The sequence below is a fragment of the Aphidius gifuensis genome, linkage group LG4, assembly GCF_014905175.1.
Source record: "Aphidius gifuensis isolate YNYX2018 linkage group LG4, ASM1490517v1, whole genome shotgun sequence".
NCBI classification, from domain to species: Eukaryota; Metazoa; Arthropoda; class Insecta; order Hymenoptera; family Braconidae; genus Aphidius; species Aphidius gifuensis.
Window position 1 is genome coordinate 3311716 of NC_057791.1, and position 18021 is coordinate 3329736.

An 18021-nucleotide genomic window follows, 5' to 3' on the forward strand; every position below is an offset into this window, starting at 1 on the left:
GACAGTAGTAGTATTATAAACAAAGAAAGTAAAATTAATATTGAAAGTTGATGAGAGAAATTTCATCATTATTTTTTTATAGTATCTTTTTGTTCAACTTACTTTTTTGTTTTATTTTTAAATTTATTATTGTATGAAATTTATACATAGAGCATAAGGGAAGAGATGTGGATGTGGTGTGTGAATAGATGCTGTAGAAAATAAGGGTATGGTGAATATGACAAATTATAATTTTGAGCTTTTCGATGGAGGTAGCGGAAATTGTAAATTTCATTGTGTCCATGTTTGAGGTTGGTCGTTGTATGGTTTACGAAATACACAATAGAACATTTTGTCTAATGAAATATTTAAAAAAAAAAATATATATATACAAATTTAAATTTAAAAATGACATTTATATTTTTAAAAAAATGTATTTAATTATACAATATATATTGTCACCTTTATTTAAAGATATATATTTTTATTTTCGAATTGTGATCCGCGATAAGAAAATTATTTGATAAAAACAAAAACAATATTAATTTGAATTATTAAAAATAGATATTGAGGAAAAAAAAAATCATAAATATAGCCACTAATGTGTTTTAACATTTAACATTAAGTCTGATGACTTCTTTTATTTTTTTTTGTTCTTTCCATTCCTTTCACGTTCTGTTACCAGTCGCGCATCGATTCGCGCGGGAGGCACGCGAAGGTAAACGAGAACGTCTATCCAAAAAACGACGAATAAAAAAAAAATAAAACGGAGACACGAAAAGGAATGAAGAGAGCTTCGAATTAAAAAAAAAAAAAAAATGATTCGAAATAATATAATGAAAAAAAAATCAAGGTGCTGGAAGAGGAGAGAGAGGCTAAGAAATTCAAGCTTACACGCTGAGTGCGAAGATTTGCAATTGATTAATGATGTATAAAAATTTATTCGATATCGAAAACGATAAAATTTAATGTTTTATTATCACATTTGAGCTATACATACTAATGATATTTTTTTTTATTATCAAAATAATTTTTTTAGATTATTTAAATTTTCTAATATTGATACGTTGATTAAATTAAAAAATTCAAGAAAAATTAAATTCATCAATTAATAAATAAAAAACATTTGTTTCAATCAAAATACCGTGTTTGATAACTAAATTTAAAAAATAATCTTAGAAATACAATTAAATATTAAAATTATACTAATTAATTTGCGTTACTTAAATAATTAACAAGAAAAATATAAAATATAAAAAAATTTACAGGGTAGATTTTATTTGTCCAAGAGTGTACGAAAGGATAGAGAGTGCAAAAAAGGACACTGGTTAAATTTCTCTGTCAAAATATATATAGAGCTTGACGGTTGTACTGTGAAATCCCTCGGCCAAAAAGCCACGCGTAAAACGTAGTCCAAATTTATATTATATACTTTCCCACATATACATACACATCACAAATATATACATACATGTATGTGCAGTAATATTGCAAAATTATGATTGTGAGAGACTATCACACTAAAGCCTCCTGCTTTTAGACTCACATATACATTCATATGTGTCAACTAACACATTGTTACTGTATATTATAACTGAGTATGTGTACACACAGACTAAACATACATATTTGAAAAAAATATTTATATCAATGTGTATATATATTATAAATGTGAGGTAGGTGAATGTGTTGGGGATAGAGCATTGCCCCTCGATGTGACTAACACACATCACCCTCTAAAAGCCACCAACACCAACATCACCGACCCACGAACACAAGTCAATATCCATCTCGACATTATACACAGGCACACACATAAATTTTTAGTATCAAATCCCCTCCGAAAGCTTGTCAACCTCCCACTTTACCCACTACCATCGCCACCACCACCACCATCATCATCAGTATCATCATCATCCAACAAAAACACCTACAACATATTTCTTTATTTTTATTCTTATTTGCTCATCTACCAACAATCTCTCTCTCTGTCTACATATTTATATTTATATATTTTATATATGCATTTATTTTTTCCCGCATTTTTTATCATTATAATATACTTTACGCCTTTTTGTTACTGGAAAAAAAAATTACCAGTTTTAATTTATTATTTTTATATTATTTTACATCTTTTATTCAATATCAGAATTTTTTGCAAGCTCTATACTCGTTTTTGAGTCTTATGTTTTTTAGTGTGCTTTCATTTCTATACCTACATTTTTTCCTGATATTAGAAGAAAGCTTTGTGCTTTTTAGTATTTTTTGTAATTTATATTGTATACTGATACATAGATTGATGTTTTGTTTTCAATTTTGACAATTGCATGCAGATTTACTACGTGTGCACTATTATGTACATGTGCTTTTTCATAATGTGGATGAGTAACTATATATATATCTAAATTCTGTATATACAACGAGTTCTCAGTTTTCTTCTTAGTTTCTTTTTTTCATTACTCCTCTCCTTCATCAACGTCTATCTACCTCCAAGCTTCTTCCTTTTTCATCCAACACTCCCTCATTTTATCTTCTATATATGAGATGAGTTTGCTGCGAATGGCAAATGAAAGAGGATGAGTTAAATTCGTGCCTTGTCTCGTAGTCGATTCTCCCTCTACCAACTTATTCCCCTCAATTTATGAGTGAGAAAGATAGCAGCTTACATTACAGTGTATCTGTATAAGACAAAATTTAGATAGTTTGCGCAAGTCAGATAGATAATTGTAATTTAGTGAATGTTTGAGAAGGATAGAAATGCAAGCAAAAAGTACTTGGATAGGGTGAGTTTTTTTTATTATTTTTTTTTAAAGCAAGAAAAAGACCGATGTTGGGACTAAAGTTACCTCGTTGATTTTGTTAAAGTTGAAAGGAGAAAAAGGATGATATTCAAGGATGGTATAAAATAGTTGATGGCGGGGGATATTTTGAGGGGATAAAAAATATATAAAAAAAGGAGAGAAATAAGCGACAACAACAACGACGACGCCGACGACGATAGTAGTAACGTTGGGCAACGAAATAAAAAGAGAAATTGACTGAAAAACAAAGAACACAATATTCAACTCTGTATCAACTCTCTCCTTGGTTCTCTCAGCCTTTTCTGCCACTCTCTTGTTACTATCTTTTTTTATATTATATTATATTTCAGTCTTTCTCACATAGAATGATTTCTCGTGCCCGTTAGACGAGCTTCAGAGTTCCACTCACTGAAATATCTCACCGAGAGAGAATATTATAGAGACAACTTTGTGTACAGAGAATGCTTGTTGTTTATTATAAATATATATGGGTGGGTGGGTGTGTGTATGTATGTGGATAGATGCTAGTTGGGTCGGTGTATATGTTTAAATGTGTATGTCTGGCTTTACCAGCAATGATGCCCATGTCTCTCCCCTTTACATTGCTTATGTTCTCTCTGTTGAAGGATAAAGAGAAAAGTTGAAAAGCAACAAGGGTAAAACATATATACAAACTGGAAAAATTGAGAAAGACTTTAATCATTTTTATTTAATTATAAAATAAAATTAATTTATTGTTATTATTATTTTAATAATTATAATTAAAAAGAAAATAATTAAATGAGAAACTTTTTTTTTTTTTCAATAATTTAATTAATCTCATATATTTATCTGAATTTTTAATGATTTTTTTTTTTCGTACGCAAATAAAGTTGCTCGTTAAGTGTGTCTAGAGAGACATGCTGAAAATGAAGTCCTATTGAAGTTGCTTGATTTTCTTTTTTTTTTTATTGTTGACTTGGCACATTGATATATTTTTTTATTGTAATTTTTTTCTTTGTTTTTTTTTTCCTCTTAATATGAAAGCAGCCTCATTGTACTCAGTATATATACCTATATGATGCATCCCCACAAAGTGCATGACGACACTGAATTTTCGATTCAAAAATTACTATGTTTCTTTCTACTGTGTGTTTGGCTATATGAGTGTATGTGTGTAGTTGTAAAATAAAGTCACTGAAAATAAATAAATAAATAAACAGATGATCATTGGGGATTCCTTTCTCAGCATTCGGCAAACAGACAAGGAGAGATGAAATTATATATATAGGTATATATAAAAAGTACTTTTCTCTTTATTTCTCTTTTCTCCCTTCAAAGCATCCTTTGTTCGTTATACGTTCAACGTCCCCTGGGAGTAAGCGTGTTTTACGTGCTTCTTTCTTCTTCACAGTAACGTACAATACTCATACAAGTACCCTTTTTTTTTTTCATCATCATTTTTCCTTATGACCAACAAATGAAACTGCAAAAAAGCTCTGTTAAAAAAATTATCATATAACTATAAATAATTCTAAAAACATTAAATACAATTTGTTAGAAAATTTAATTACAATTTTCTCTTTTTTAAGATTTAATAATATTTAAAAATTCAAATAAATACATGTATATATAATACTAATAATTTGTTTATTCAGTTTTTAATTTTACATTCATTTTTCTTCATTATATTGTATTTTTTTTACCTTTGATATAAAAGCATAAACCCGATATAAATTTGTGATTTTCATTCTACGGCACTGACACATTTCCCCTCTTTTAATTTTTTTTTTCCCTCAACCAATCCCCCCACTTGATATAATTTCTTTTTTTGATTTTTTTTATCCAGTTTTATCTTGCTCTCTTTTTTTTCATCTCTCTTTCTCTATTGCTCTCTTTGTACAGAGAGAGCTTTCCCCACCGTCGTTATTCGCGCATCGAAAATTCATTCCCACATGCGCCGACTCAAAAGCCCCCAAGCAAGGTACAACATATAAACATATATATATATAGATATAAAATGTGCTATCTCATTTTATCATTTTGCTTATGGGTTTGTCAGGATTGGTCGAGTATATTCTCCAATCAAATAACGTTACGAAAAGCTGGCGCATTCTCAACACACGTGGGTTGACATGTACTTTTATATTTTCGCGGTACTACTAGTAAAAAAAACGTCAAAAAGCTGTATAAACGTTTTAGAATGAGAATTTTATGCTATATATAAAAGAGAGTTGCTTATATCTTGCATTCAACGTACGTAAAAACACCGATGGTTATATAGCTATATAGAGTATTTTTTTTTTTTGCCACGTGGCTCTTCCGTATACTTTCTTTTACGTTTTTATACCTTTCTTTTTAGTTTGCTTGTTTATATTTTTTTTCTACATAGAATATGTAAAAATGTCTTGTTTTTGTTATTTATCCTATACTATCAGTATATTCTATATCACTATATGGATTATTACAATGTTGTTAACACTGTGCTTTTTGCTAATTGTTGACTATAACGTTTCACTTCTCTATCACTTCCACGACTGCCATGCATAGTCAGACATATTCAATGCATTCTCTCCCTCATCACAAAACTTTACTATTGCCTCTGTTTTTCCCTCTCTTCTATTTGGTCATTTGTATATATAGGAAAGTGTATCTCTATATTTTTATTTTGATATTTTTTAATGCATACACATGTGACATATGCAGTAATCAAAGAACCACGTTCGAGAGAGCTTTACTGTTTAACAATCAACCAAGTTTTTGGAGTTTTTATGCTATATACCATATACTGCAGTTTATCTTTCAAAATTCTACTGTTGGTATAGATATAGAACACCGCAGTCCCGCACTGCAGTTCTATCGTGATGCACGTGTATATACTATACAAATAAATGTTCAATTTATATTCGCTTTTTTTTATTATGCGTTTAGATGATTGACGGATTTTAACCTTTTTTTAAGACAAACTGAATCATTAGGGTTTAATTTTTTTATTATCTACAAATGAACTTACCAAAATCACTAATATATTTATAATTAATATATGAAATTATACGTAATTATATTATACACACTGAAAGTTTTTTTTCTCTTCTAACTTCTTCATATGGCTATTTCCTACTATGATAAATTACTTAATATGATAATTTTCTTTTCTATATCAAACACGTTTTTAAATAATTATTATTACTGTATCTATAATTAATAGATAAATTATTTATGTTATATAAGAGTTGAATGAATTGATATGTAAATAAGATCCGTCATGTATGAAAAAAACCTCAATAAAAATTGAAACTAGTTTTTTTTGTTTTGTTTTAATTTGCAAAAGAAACAAAAAAAAAATTGTTGATATTTACAAAAATTTTTTCGACCTGTACTTTCCGACCTTGACTGTCACTTTGGTATCAGATGCATGTTTATATATAGATTTATATATATGTATATATATGTGTTTATATGTCTATCTATCTTACAAACGAGGCCGACATTGAAGGTCGCAAAACTACGCGACGCCAATAATAAAAAAAGAAAAAAAATTTATCATCCACATATTCATTCTTTGTATAGTCACGCAACACACGCACAAATGTGCAAATAAATCCATGCATTATTTGAATACAAAAAAACTCGTAAAACATATAACAATAACAACGATAATAACATAATAAAAACCCAAGTCTAAATATTTTTTAAATTTACGAAATAAATCATCATCAAAGTATAAAAATCAATTTTTTTTTAATTGAACTTTAATTTAAACTTTATTATTATCCTCTATTTTGATAATAAAAAATAAATGTGCCATATATAAATTGGGATGAAAAATGTAATAACAAAAGGTCGTATACCTTTTATCCTTTTCAAAGTAAAAGATCGATCTCGTGACTTCTTGAGGGCAACCAGTGACTTCCGGTCAACTATGTCGTGATACTTGTAATAAATATATATATGATATATATATATATATATTATTTAGCTTAAATGTATACACATATATTCTTGTGCAATTATATGTAAGGAATACATGCGTGTGTGAGAAAACGTGCACACTGAATAAGAGGGGAAAACGAAGAAAAAATGTGGAAAAAAATCAGAAAAAAACAAAAACAATAATAATAATAAGAGAACAGAAAGGCGGAGGCCAAAGCCAGACAGAGTGGCCTTGCTGTTGCCTAAATAGGTCAACACAACCGAAAAGCATATACATGTTTATGTATTTACGTTTATTTTTATTCGTAAAATTGTTACAGTAATGAAAAAAATAAATAAATTGATAATCAACGTAAGTGAAATAGTCATTATTGGAATAAACAAAACAACCATGATTTTTCTTAGCTACGATACTTATTGACTTTTCATATTTTTTTTTTTTTTGATAACATAGATCACTGGTTAATTTTTTAAAATGAATATATAAATATGTTTTCAATTTAAAACGATATTTATATTACTCCAAGAAATATTTTTCTAAATGACAAAATAAATTTTTTTTATTAATGATATAATTTTTACAAGATTATCATCATATTGAGTGATGCAACCAGAGGATAATGACCAAGTGTCAATGGCAATAAAGTAAAAAGTCATGCTGAGTGCAATAAACTATAAATTGATGTATAATTTTATCGTAAAAGTATATTTATATTTATTCTTTGCGCGTGCGTATTTATTTTTCTCATGTATTTTATTTTTTTGTATATACAAAATAAATTGATGTTGATTGTTGAATGACTCAAGTTTCAATACGGTAGATCAATTGACTTAAGAGGTCTAAAAATTTATCATCAAACAAATAATACATCCCTTAAAATAACTTCTAAACATTGCAGTAGTAGAATTTTCCTTTTTTTTTTTTACAATAATTTTATTTTGTTTGTTATTTTTTATATGATGATATTAACAAATGTAACTTCATTTGTTATTTTTTTTTATATTTATATTTTGAAATAATGTTAAATGATAGAGTGAAAGTGTGTTAAAAAAAAAAAAAAGGGAAAAACAGTTTATAAGAATTTATGGAAGAATCTGGTGGATAAGAAATAGTGTAAATTCCCAAGTGGTGCGAATCTCGATTCAACAAGTTGATACGACAGCTGTTGATGAGACTGTAACCATGTATATGTTATACATAAATTCATATGTATATGTTATGTATAAATAATAAATATCTGTATAGACACATATACAAAACAAACATGAAGAAAAAAAAAATACTCAAGACGCTTTTGAACCCATATAGGTGTTTAGTTTTCAAGTAAATATATATACAGATAAGACTCGTATTCATATATAATATATACATGTACATAAGGACAAGCCACGTGAGGGTATATACATATAACTTCAAAACACCAACCATATATGTTTGATAAGTTTAAAGCTGATATTCCATTAAGTCCAAGCTCTGTCATCAAATTGTCACAGAAATAAATTCAATTACCACATTTATACCAAGAATTTATACGCGAGCTTTTTCTATTTTTATTTTTTTGGTGGTTAAGCCCTTTATAAAATGACAATATTTATATGCTTTGTATTAATTTTTATATCTTGACATATGAGTAAAATGTCACGTTGCTTTTGACGGCATTACACGACACTTATTAGTAGGCAATGCATTATGTAATCAGACATAAACTGATACCCAAGTTACAGTCCATGTATTCCACACAGATAAGCCTTTATGTTTCTAATTTTTTTTCATAAATTTTGATAATATTATGAATATAAAAACAGTATATTTGTCACTTTAATAAAAAATATAGGAATATATATTTTCATTTTTTTACAAGTTTAAATTATACATCACTAAAAATGACCAAATTTTTTTGATCTATACTTTTTTATTGTTTTAAAATTCGTATGTTAGTAAGTCAATGATACATTTGCAATGTAAAAAAACATTTATACGTATCTGTATTATACAAAAAACGTGATGTCGCGTCGTGTGGCGCGTTGATTTTGTGTGTTTGGAATGCGAAATAATTGCTGGGTAGCCTTGAGCCTATCGCAGTAGCCCAAGTCAGCCTATGATCGGCCATCGACAGTTGCCACATTAGTAATTACTCTCATCTCACACTTTATTATTCTTCCAACTTGCAAACATCATTTTTATAATAACCATTAGCTTTTCTACACATCAAGACAAATATATTCTTTGATAATACATCATATATAATTTTTGACATTATTATTTTGAAAGTCAAACTTTTTTTATACCATTATCAATAAAATTTGGAATATTTTCGTGTAATGATCTATTTATCAAACTTGACAAAAGCATTTTACAAACAAATATCATATCTTATTGTTGTTAAAACAACAATAAAACAAGTAAACACAAAAAAAAATTACATATCATAATTATTATTAATTTTAATTTAATAAAATAAATTTATTCAATGCTTTTGATTCACAATGAGATATAATTATATAATATTTTGTTTTATATAACAATACACAATATATACACATATGTATGTGTGATCAATTCATCTAATGGAATATGTTGGAGACCACTAAATTTCTAGAGGTCACGTTTAGGCTATCGTACTAATGATGATTGATAATAGCATATGACAATGATTTTGGGAATAGTGCTCACGTGTTAATACATACACTACATATATACAAACTTACATAAACCATGTTTATTTTGATGAGTTTGTGTGTTAACTATATTCGACAAGACAAGATGAGTGAATATTACACGTAATAAAAAAATATATTTAATAATTTATACTTGACTCATCTTAAAATATGCTAACTTTTCGCCAAGATATCAGTCAAGTGTATTGTATATTATTCTCAATTGCAGATGAGTGATATGCAAACTAAATATATCATAAATTTATAGATGTATATGTGTTATAAAACACACATACAATATATTTTTTTACATTGATACACAACAAAAGAAAAAATAAATATACTTGTGACATTTTCAGTCACTTTTTATTAAGCACATATATACATCTCATATTTTATTTTTATTTATTTTTTTTTTCGTGCGAGTCAAAGACACTCATGGTCACGGATATATTTATTATTGTTATAAATATATACATATATATATATATAAAATTCCTGACCTACTACAAAGTGTTTCCGTATGACTATATAGTAATTTTTTATTTGTACATGTGTATATCTTTAACGCCGATAATATGATTCTCTTGTCGACTTAGCTAATCGGTGTTTATACAACCAAATAAATCATATGACGAAATAATGATCCTATGTATTAATACTTAATTCATCTTGACATATGAATCATTGGTTTATTTTAAATTAATTTGTTTCAGTCATTAAAATTTATAATTTATATTAATAATATGATTTTTTTTTTCTTCCTGCTTTTCATGTTATCTATATATATTTATTTATTCATTTTTATTTTTTTTTTTTTCGTGGATTCAATTTCATTGGTATTGGTTAAAGAACGTGACACCGCACGAGACTCGTAAAACATTCTAGACTATGCCGGGGGTTGTAAATAGTGTGTCAGTGCGGTTCATTCACGAGTTTGACTTTTGCTTTCCCAGGCGTAAACAGCAGGAAGCCTTTTTCAAATACTCTGTTTACTTTTTTTTATTTTTTTTTATGTTTTTTTCATCATCTCTCTTTCTCATTTTTTTTATTTGTAATGTCGAGAGGGTCAGGGTTGCAAGACCACTATTTATCTGTACAGATATTTGGGATAAAAGTATATATGTACTCAAATTGTTTTTAAAATATATTTTTAAGTTTTAGTCAAAAATTATTATTGTATGGAAAAAAAAAAACCAATTATTAAATTATATTTAAAATTGCATAACATATATGAGCAATTTTACACGACAATATATATTTGATAAAATAAAATATTGTACATAAACGATGATATATGTCACAAAGAGATAAGTCGGTGTGGTATTTCTGATAAGATGTTATTTTCTTATCACGATATATTTCAAGCGTTAAGGTGTGTTGCTCACCGATTATTAATTTATAAAAATAAATAATAATAATTTCATTTTAATCAAGCTTAACAAATAATAATTATTGATGTTTATACATCATAATATATTTAATTTCATTATGATTAATTAATTACTTTGACATAATACATCAAAGCTATTTAAGTATGCTGCATTATAACATCATATATACAAATTTTCTATGTTTAATTTGTTCGCACATCTGAAGAATATATTTTAAGTAAAATCTCGTGACCACGTTCTATTTTATAAATTTTTTATAAATAGAATTACGCACCCTTACGTTTCTTGTGCTTGTGAACGTATATTATATACATTTATTTATCCGTCGAGCAAGTCGCTGATATTTTATTTTCAAAAATTGATATCATTAATTCTGCTGCATTAAGCATTCAAAAATTCAAATGAATTTTGAGTTTTACTTTGTATTACGTTTATTTTTTATGAATATTATAATTTTCTCTTTTACCGGCCGAGATATGATTAAACAACTTATCACGTACTTTTCTAAATATAAAAAATTTTATTTTATATTTTTTTCTATTAAAAATTTGTCTTTGAGCTAACAAATTTCAAAAAAAAATCTACTGGGGTTTTTTTAAGGAGCTAAAGTTGATTAAATAGTCATTGAAATAAATAGAAACAGTCAAAAATTGTTATCTAATATTGAGCAGTAAAATAGGGAAAAAATTAGAGGAAAGGAAAGTTTGTGGGGACTTTTTCTACTCATTTTAGTGGCCAGTTTTAATATCATGTGCATATCGTAGTACTTGATAATGATTATACTAAATTTTTGTCTTCTAAGTAATGACGAAAGAGAGAAGGTAATTCAAATTCTTTTTGAATTTTTTATTTTTTTATTTCCAACACATGGCATATATTTTTTTTTTAAATTTTATACTATTCTTAAGTTGGGCGCCCTCGCAAGTTTACTCAGACGTAAATGCAGCGCACAGAAATACACTGTTTGAAAAATATAATTATAAAAATAAGAGTATAAATAAATAAATTATTTAAAAAAAAAAAAAAAAAAATACATCTATATTTTAAAACAATATTTAAATAAATATTTGATAATTTTTTTATTTATATTTTTTTATTTTTTTTTTCCATTTATACTTGTGGTTGTTTTTAATATTATTATAAGCTAACATACAGAGTGTATATGAAATGTTTGCGACGCCAGCAATTCGCATGTCATGTCGTAAAAATGTTTTCGATGAATTTTCTTATGCTGTATAAAGTAAAATCTGGCAACGCTGCAATAGTCAGCCAAGGCAAACGCGCACTCTGTGTGTCTGGCCACACTGGTTGGAATATTCTCTTTGGCTGGTTTAACATTATATATATATATATGTATATATAAATTTATATATATGTGTATGTGTGCGTTTGTGTATGTGTGTGATATCTACACACATGAAACACATACAAAAATGTATCAGCGACGAGTTCTGGACTATAGAACACACTGCGCGGGACCTCACTAACTCAGAGTTTCTATCTCATCAACACCGATTTTTCCAACAACAAAAATCATATTTTTAAAAAATTTTTGTTATTTTTTCTTTTCATTATCTTTATCACATATATTAATATATATAATTATATTTTTATTTGTGCTAAAGGTCATTGTTCGACATCACACTTGTGCCGATCGATAAAACCAGAGAATCGATTTTACATGCCTTGGGGTTAAACCTGCGTTATAACAAAAAAATAAAATAAAGAGAAACAAATAATTTTATTTTTATATATTTTTTTATTGTTAATAATTTATATCTGCTATTATAAAATCACTCTTGATGATATATATATACATATATATAAATAAATAGATAAAAAAAAAGTATAATAAAGCAATTAAAGTCATCAAGTAATTTACATCGTTATCAGACAATTATTTCATATTTCCAGTAATGAATATAAGAATCTAGTCTATCAATAAAAATTAATAATTAAAAAATACGATTCAATGAATTATGATTTTGAAATCATTCAATTTTCATAGCAAAACAATGTAAATAATTACTAATTAAAGAGGTAATAAAAAATAATAATAAAAAAAAAAAATTATAAAGGTTATTAAAAGCCGGCACGCGACCGCAAAAGAGAAAAAAAAAAAGTAAAAATGAAAAAAAAATTACCTTTGAAATATACGGACAAAAGGGCAATGTAGGGGGAGGCAATTGAACCTTCCCTGTGGTGACTCTATTGCCCACCCTTTATTTTACACTTTATGCTTATAATGCCAGAGTATTTGCGGTCTGTCTTAATAGGGGATTTTCCACTTTCTTCAAACATCATAAATTATTATGCAAGCTCACCCATATGATATATATATATGCGGTGGCAAAAGAATCTTTTACACTTTTTCATCTTTTAACATATCTTGAAAACAAAACCTTGAATTCATAATTGACTTATTAACAGTTGTATAATCATTTGACAAATCACTTTGACACATTGCCACCGTTTTTATAAAATATTATATTTGTTTTCTTTTATTTTTATTTATTTATATCATCACAGTGATAGTTATTTTCTCTTATCAAATTGAGATATGTTTTATTGATATGTTAATTATATAATATCTTAATATAATAAACAACAAATATATATGTCAATATAATTTTTATGTAATAGACAGTTTAAAGAAATATGTGCATCATATTGCTATATTGATCATTTGTTAAGTTTGGGATATTTTAATCGGGTCATTAAAGCAAGTTTACGATCGGTCGTTAAGATTATGTCGATACATTCAAACGTGTTTATTTATAAATATACATATATACAAATATATATACAAAGCGTGACCAATTGTGTGAAAAAAATATTTTTTTAAATAAGCACATGATGCATGATGTTAACTCTTAAGTGTTGATTGAAACAAAAATAAAAAATTGGGAATATCAGATAGAACCTATATATTTTTTTTTTTTCGTTTTTTTTTAAACGGAATCGATGAGCTGTATAATCGCTATCATCGACAAGTGCAATGTCACACAAATACGGGTTTAAAAAAAACATGATACCTGTCGTGATCATTCGTGTAAAGATGTTAGAAATAAGGCGGGAAAAAAATAAATCTATATATCCGAATATATATAAAAATAAATAAATAAAAACATATCAACATAAAAAAAGGTCAATGAAGATGGTTCATGTATAAATATGTGCCACAGGGGAGCTTTTGAAGGACGCGATATAGGTTTTTCATTCTGGGTGTTTTAGTTTTGTAATGTAGCCAGCTTAGTACCTCGTGGTCGGCGGTCACACATCGTCATCTTGTCACATTATAGTATAGAGTATACATACATAAACATCACGCATTTTGTGACATTTCACGCCACATATACATCATTAAGATTTTACGATCTGTCAGCTGTGAAACCCAGGGGGGGAAGTTATTCTACTCTACAAGTTTCATTCAGAAAAAAATTTTTTTCTCTTTCTTATTGTTTTTTTTTTTTTTTTTTATTCCCTCAAATGTATAAGATAAGAAAGTCGGTATTTTTTTTTTTTTTTTTTTTTTTTATCATCAAGTTATTTAGCACTGTGTCAATTTATTTACCAATAAAAAAATTATAATTCAATAATTGAATAATTAAAAATATGTAATTTAAATTTATATAGTTAATTTTTTATTTATAATAATATTTTTTTGAAAATAATTTTAGATAAATTTAATATACTAAGAGAAAAAGAGAAAATTCATTTTAGAACGTAAAGAATGCGTAGAACGTTGGTTGTTAATATGTGAGCAAACAATATCATACAGCCCTGAATAAAAAATATTTTATTTATATTTTAAATATAGTATAAAATTACGTAATTATATTTGTTTTTTTTTTTTTTTTTTTTCAGGTATTACGATTGCAATTTTTTGGAGTATATTTATTTTCAGTGATTTTGGAGTAATGATTCATTTTGGAGCAAGGAGTTGTAAAAATTTTGTGACAGCACTGTATTATCGTGGCGTTATGCCGGAGTGCAGGTGGGCCGAGAACTGACGAGTATAACCGAGTGAAAACCGAGTGAAAAGCCGATTCGACGATATTCAGCGTTGACTGTTGTCAGAGAATTCAGTAATGCTTCGCATGGCCAGCCAACAGCAAGTATAACGCTTGTGTGTGACTGTTAAGTATTTTTTTTTTTTTAAATATATTATATTCAAAGTGAGAGATCGTTCACGGTGTTACCGACAATTCGTGTAGACAACTATTGTGGTAAACAAAAAAACCATAACGATTTGTTTTTTGAAAATTAAAAAATTTTATTGAAAAAAAAAGAGCAAAAAAAAAACAAGATATTGACCTCTTAAGGGACACTCAAAAATACTGTGTTTTTTGTGCAATTGTGACCAGTGGATTATAACAAATATAATTTTTTTTTACTATATTTTTTATTATTTAAACAAAGAAGAAAAAAAAAAACTAAGTGAAATAGAAAATAAACATTTGTTTATTTTTTTTTGTCAACTCTAAAATTATTGCTGATATATATCCGTACGTTTGTATGGTTTTCGAACGACTCAAGATGCTGTCATCAGTGCCAGCTAAATAATAATGTGGTGCGACGTTGGTCAGGTGAGTTTACAGTGTAAATTAAAAATATGTAATAAGATATATAAAAAAAAAAAGATATGAATATTTTTTTTTTTTTAATTAATATTATTTAATAATTAATTTGGCTGGTAATTATTATTTTGTTTTGTGGACTGTTATTATATTTTTTTGATGAGATATAAAAATCGTGAATTATATTATATAGCTTGAATATGTCAAAGTTGAATGTTGGGGTATTTTTTTTTTCTTTAACAAATTTTAATTTTGCGTGTGTGTTGTTATGCATTGATAATTTTATTAAGGGACTAAAGTATCTGGTAAAAATTTACAATGATTTCTAGTATAGAATTTAATCAGGATTAGGAAAAAAAATACCAAAAAAAATTATTAATTAGGAAAAAAATGAGTACTGCATTTTAGAGTAAAACGATTTTATTAGTATATATTTTATCATTTAGAAAGACAAATGTATATAAATTCAACTTCAGCATAATAATGTACATGATACTTCCATTTATATGAGCATGTATTCATTTTTTTTTTATTTTATTAATTCATTTGTATAAAAAGAAAAAATCATTGCTAGCAAAAAAAAAAACAGTGATGAAACATTCTGGAGTTTCTTAGTTTCATCACTGTTAAGAGTCTTCATTGACATTATTTTTTTTTTTTCAAAATTGAAATAAAAATGATGACAGACTTTGATGTCCTTCTCAACGACTGTAACTTTTCAATCATATAAAAGAAAAATCCGAAAATCTTCTTTTTTTTTCGTCATTCTAATTTGTATATGAAAAAAATAAAAATTTGCGCGGTGGAATGTCATATTTGACGCGTGGTAACCTCGTGTTCAGTTATTTGAATTTGAAACGATCCCGCGTTTCCTTGGTCTAGGGGGGTTAGTGGGAAGTAGATATAGAGAGACGTGTTTATCGGTGTACAAAAAAGGGGGCATGAAGGTGGTAAAATAATAAAAAAAAAGGAGAAAAGAAACTCGCGAGTTGTACGGACAACGAGAGAGCTTGAGAAAAAAATGTTGATGAAGAAAAAAGATGGGAAAATAGGTGCAAGAGCATAAAGAACGACTGAGGCAGCTATATACATTTTTTTTATCCATTTTTTTTCCAACTTGGACAGTTGTGTAGAGAGAAAAAAATAGAGAAAGAGAGAAACAAGCTTGCCTCGTTGGCAATGGTGATGTTGGTGGGGTCGGCCCCGCAGCTTCGTCGCAGTGCCAAGAGAGGCCTCGCTCCCACTTATAACCAACGACCAGCATCACCATGGTTACCTCCACAACAACAATTTCTCGTTTATTTTTTCATTAAAAAAAAATAATACTTGCAATTAGCTTTGTTTAAAAAATTTAAAAAATTATCCACCTTTTTTTCTTTTTAATTGTCAAATTAAAATTGTCTATTGGAAATTAAATTATTTTAAATAAATACCTTTTTTTCCAAAATTAAAAAATAATATAAATTTATTTACATCTACTATTGCAAATGATGATTTTCGAGTCAATATAGGAAAATGAGGTCTCAAGCATTCAGGGGTCTTCTTGATACCTCATTGAACACTGATAAATTCTACCTTCGCTTACCTACATTCATTTTTTTTTTATACCTACATTAAAGCATAAAGTTTTTAACATGAAAATATTGCGTGTCTGTTGAGGTTTATATATTATCCAAACAATAATAGCCATACACCTGACCATTTGTAAGAAAAAAAGAGAAAATGAAAAGAAAGAAAACCCCTGACCTTATGGGTAGCAGCTAATCATGATCATGAAAACACCCAACAGGTGTATGTCAAAAGTCATTTGACATATAGTTGTAAAAATTTTAAAAACCATTCAGGTATAAATATATATCCACAATAATAATTATAACAATTGGGATAGGTTATTGTGTTTTTTTTTTCTTTCTATTGTTATTTATTTTTGTACACAAATATCTATTTTTATTATCATTTCATCAGATTAGAGGAAATTTTTCTTTTCTTTATTTTTAAAATAAACAAATCATTAAATAGAATTGTCAATTCTAAATAAACTCATAGTATATAGTATTTTAAATTTATCATTATTTATATTTTATATACAAATTATCTAATAATAAAATATAAAAAATAAACAAATCATGATACTGAATATTTAATCTATAAATAAGATTACAATTGAGGCTATTGACTTTTGTAATCCTATTTATTATCTATAGTACTATTTAATTATTATTTTTTTATTTATTTTTTTCATATTTACTGTTGATAATGATTCATAGCGTTTAGCACAATATAGTCAAGACGCAATTGCATATTAGTTACTTGAGTTCACAATTAACACGACCCATTAATAACTGTTTATCGCACTTGCAATCTGCCAATACTTCAATAGCTAGTTTTTCATTCATAAAAACAAGTCAACTAAAAAATAATAATAAAAAATAATTTGTATGAGTTATAGTGTAATGTTACAACTCGTCACTCAATACTCGGTTAAAATTAGAAATTAAAATTCGATACTAATTATTTTAAAAATTATATAAAAATTTTCTGGAAAATAATCAATATGTAAAATTACTAAAAAATTAACTACAAAGACTTGAATAATTTTATTGACACTTCAAACAAGACTCAAAATTATTTTTTGTTGCTTAATGCATTTTTCAGTAAACAAAGAAGTAGTTTCTCTTTTTTAGGTAATACATTATT

The 18021-nt window shown here is 26.9% G+C and overlaps 1 protein-coding gene across 4 annotated transcripts in view; it reads left to right on the top strand.

The window, feature by feature from the left end:
- LOC122854542 (probable serine/threonine-protein kinase DDB_G0276181) overlaps positions 1–18021 on the top strand; it is a 108871-nt gene that overhangs the window by 66916 nt on the left and 23934 nt on the right. For all 4 annotated transcript variants that reach the window (XM_044155307.1, XM_044155304.1, XM_044155305.1 and 1 more), the window contains one exon: positions 14612–15333. Coding sequence is in view for 3 of the 4 variants with exons in the window: in XM_044155304.1 (XP_044011239.1) it covers positions 15313–15333 (21 nt within the window). In the remaining variant the exon portion in view is untranslated. The remainder of the gene's footprint in view (positions 1–14611; positions 15334–18021) is intronic.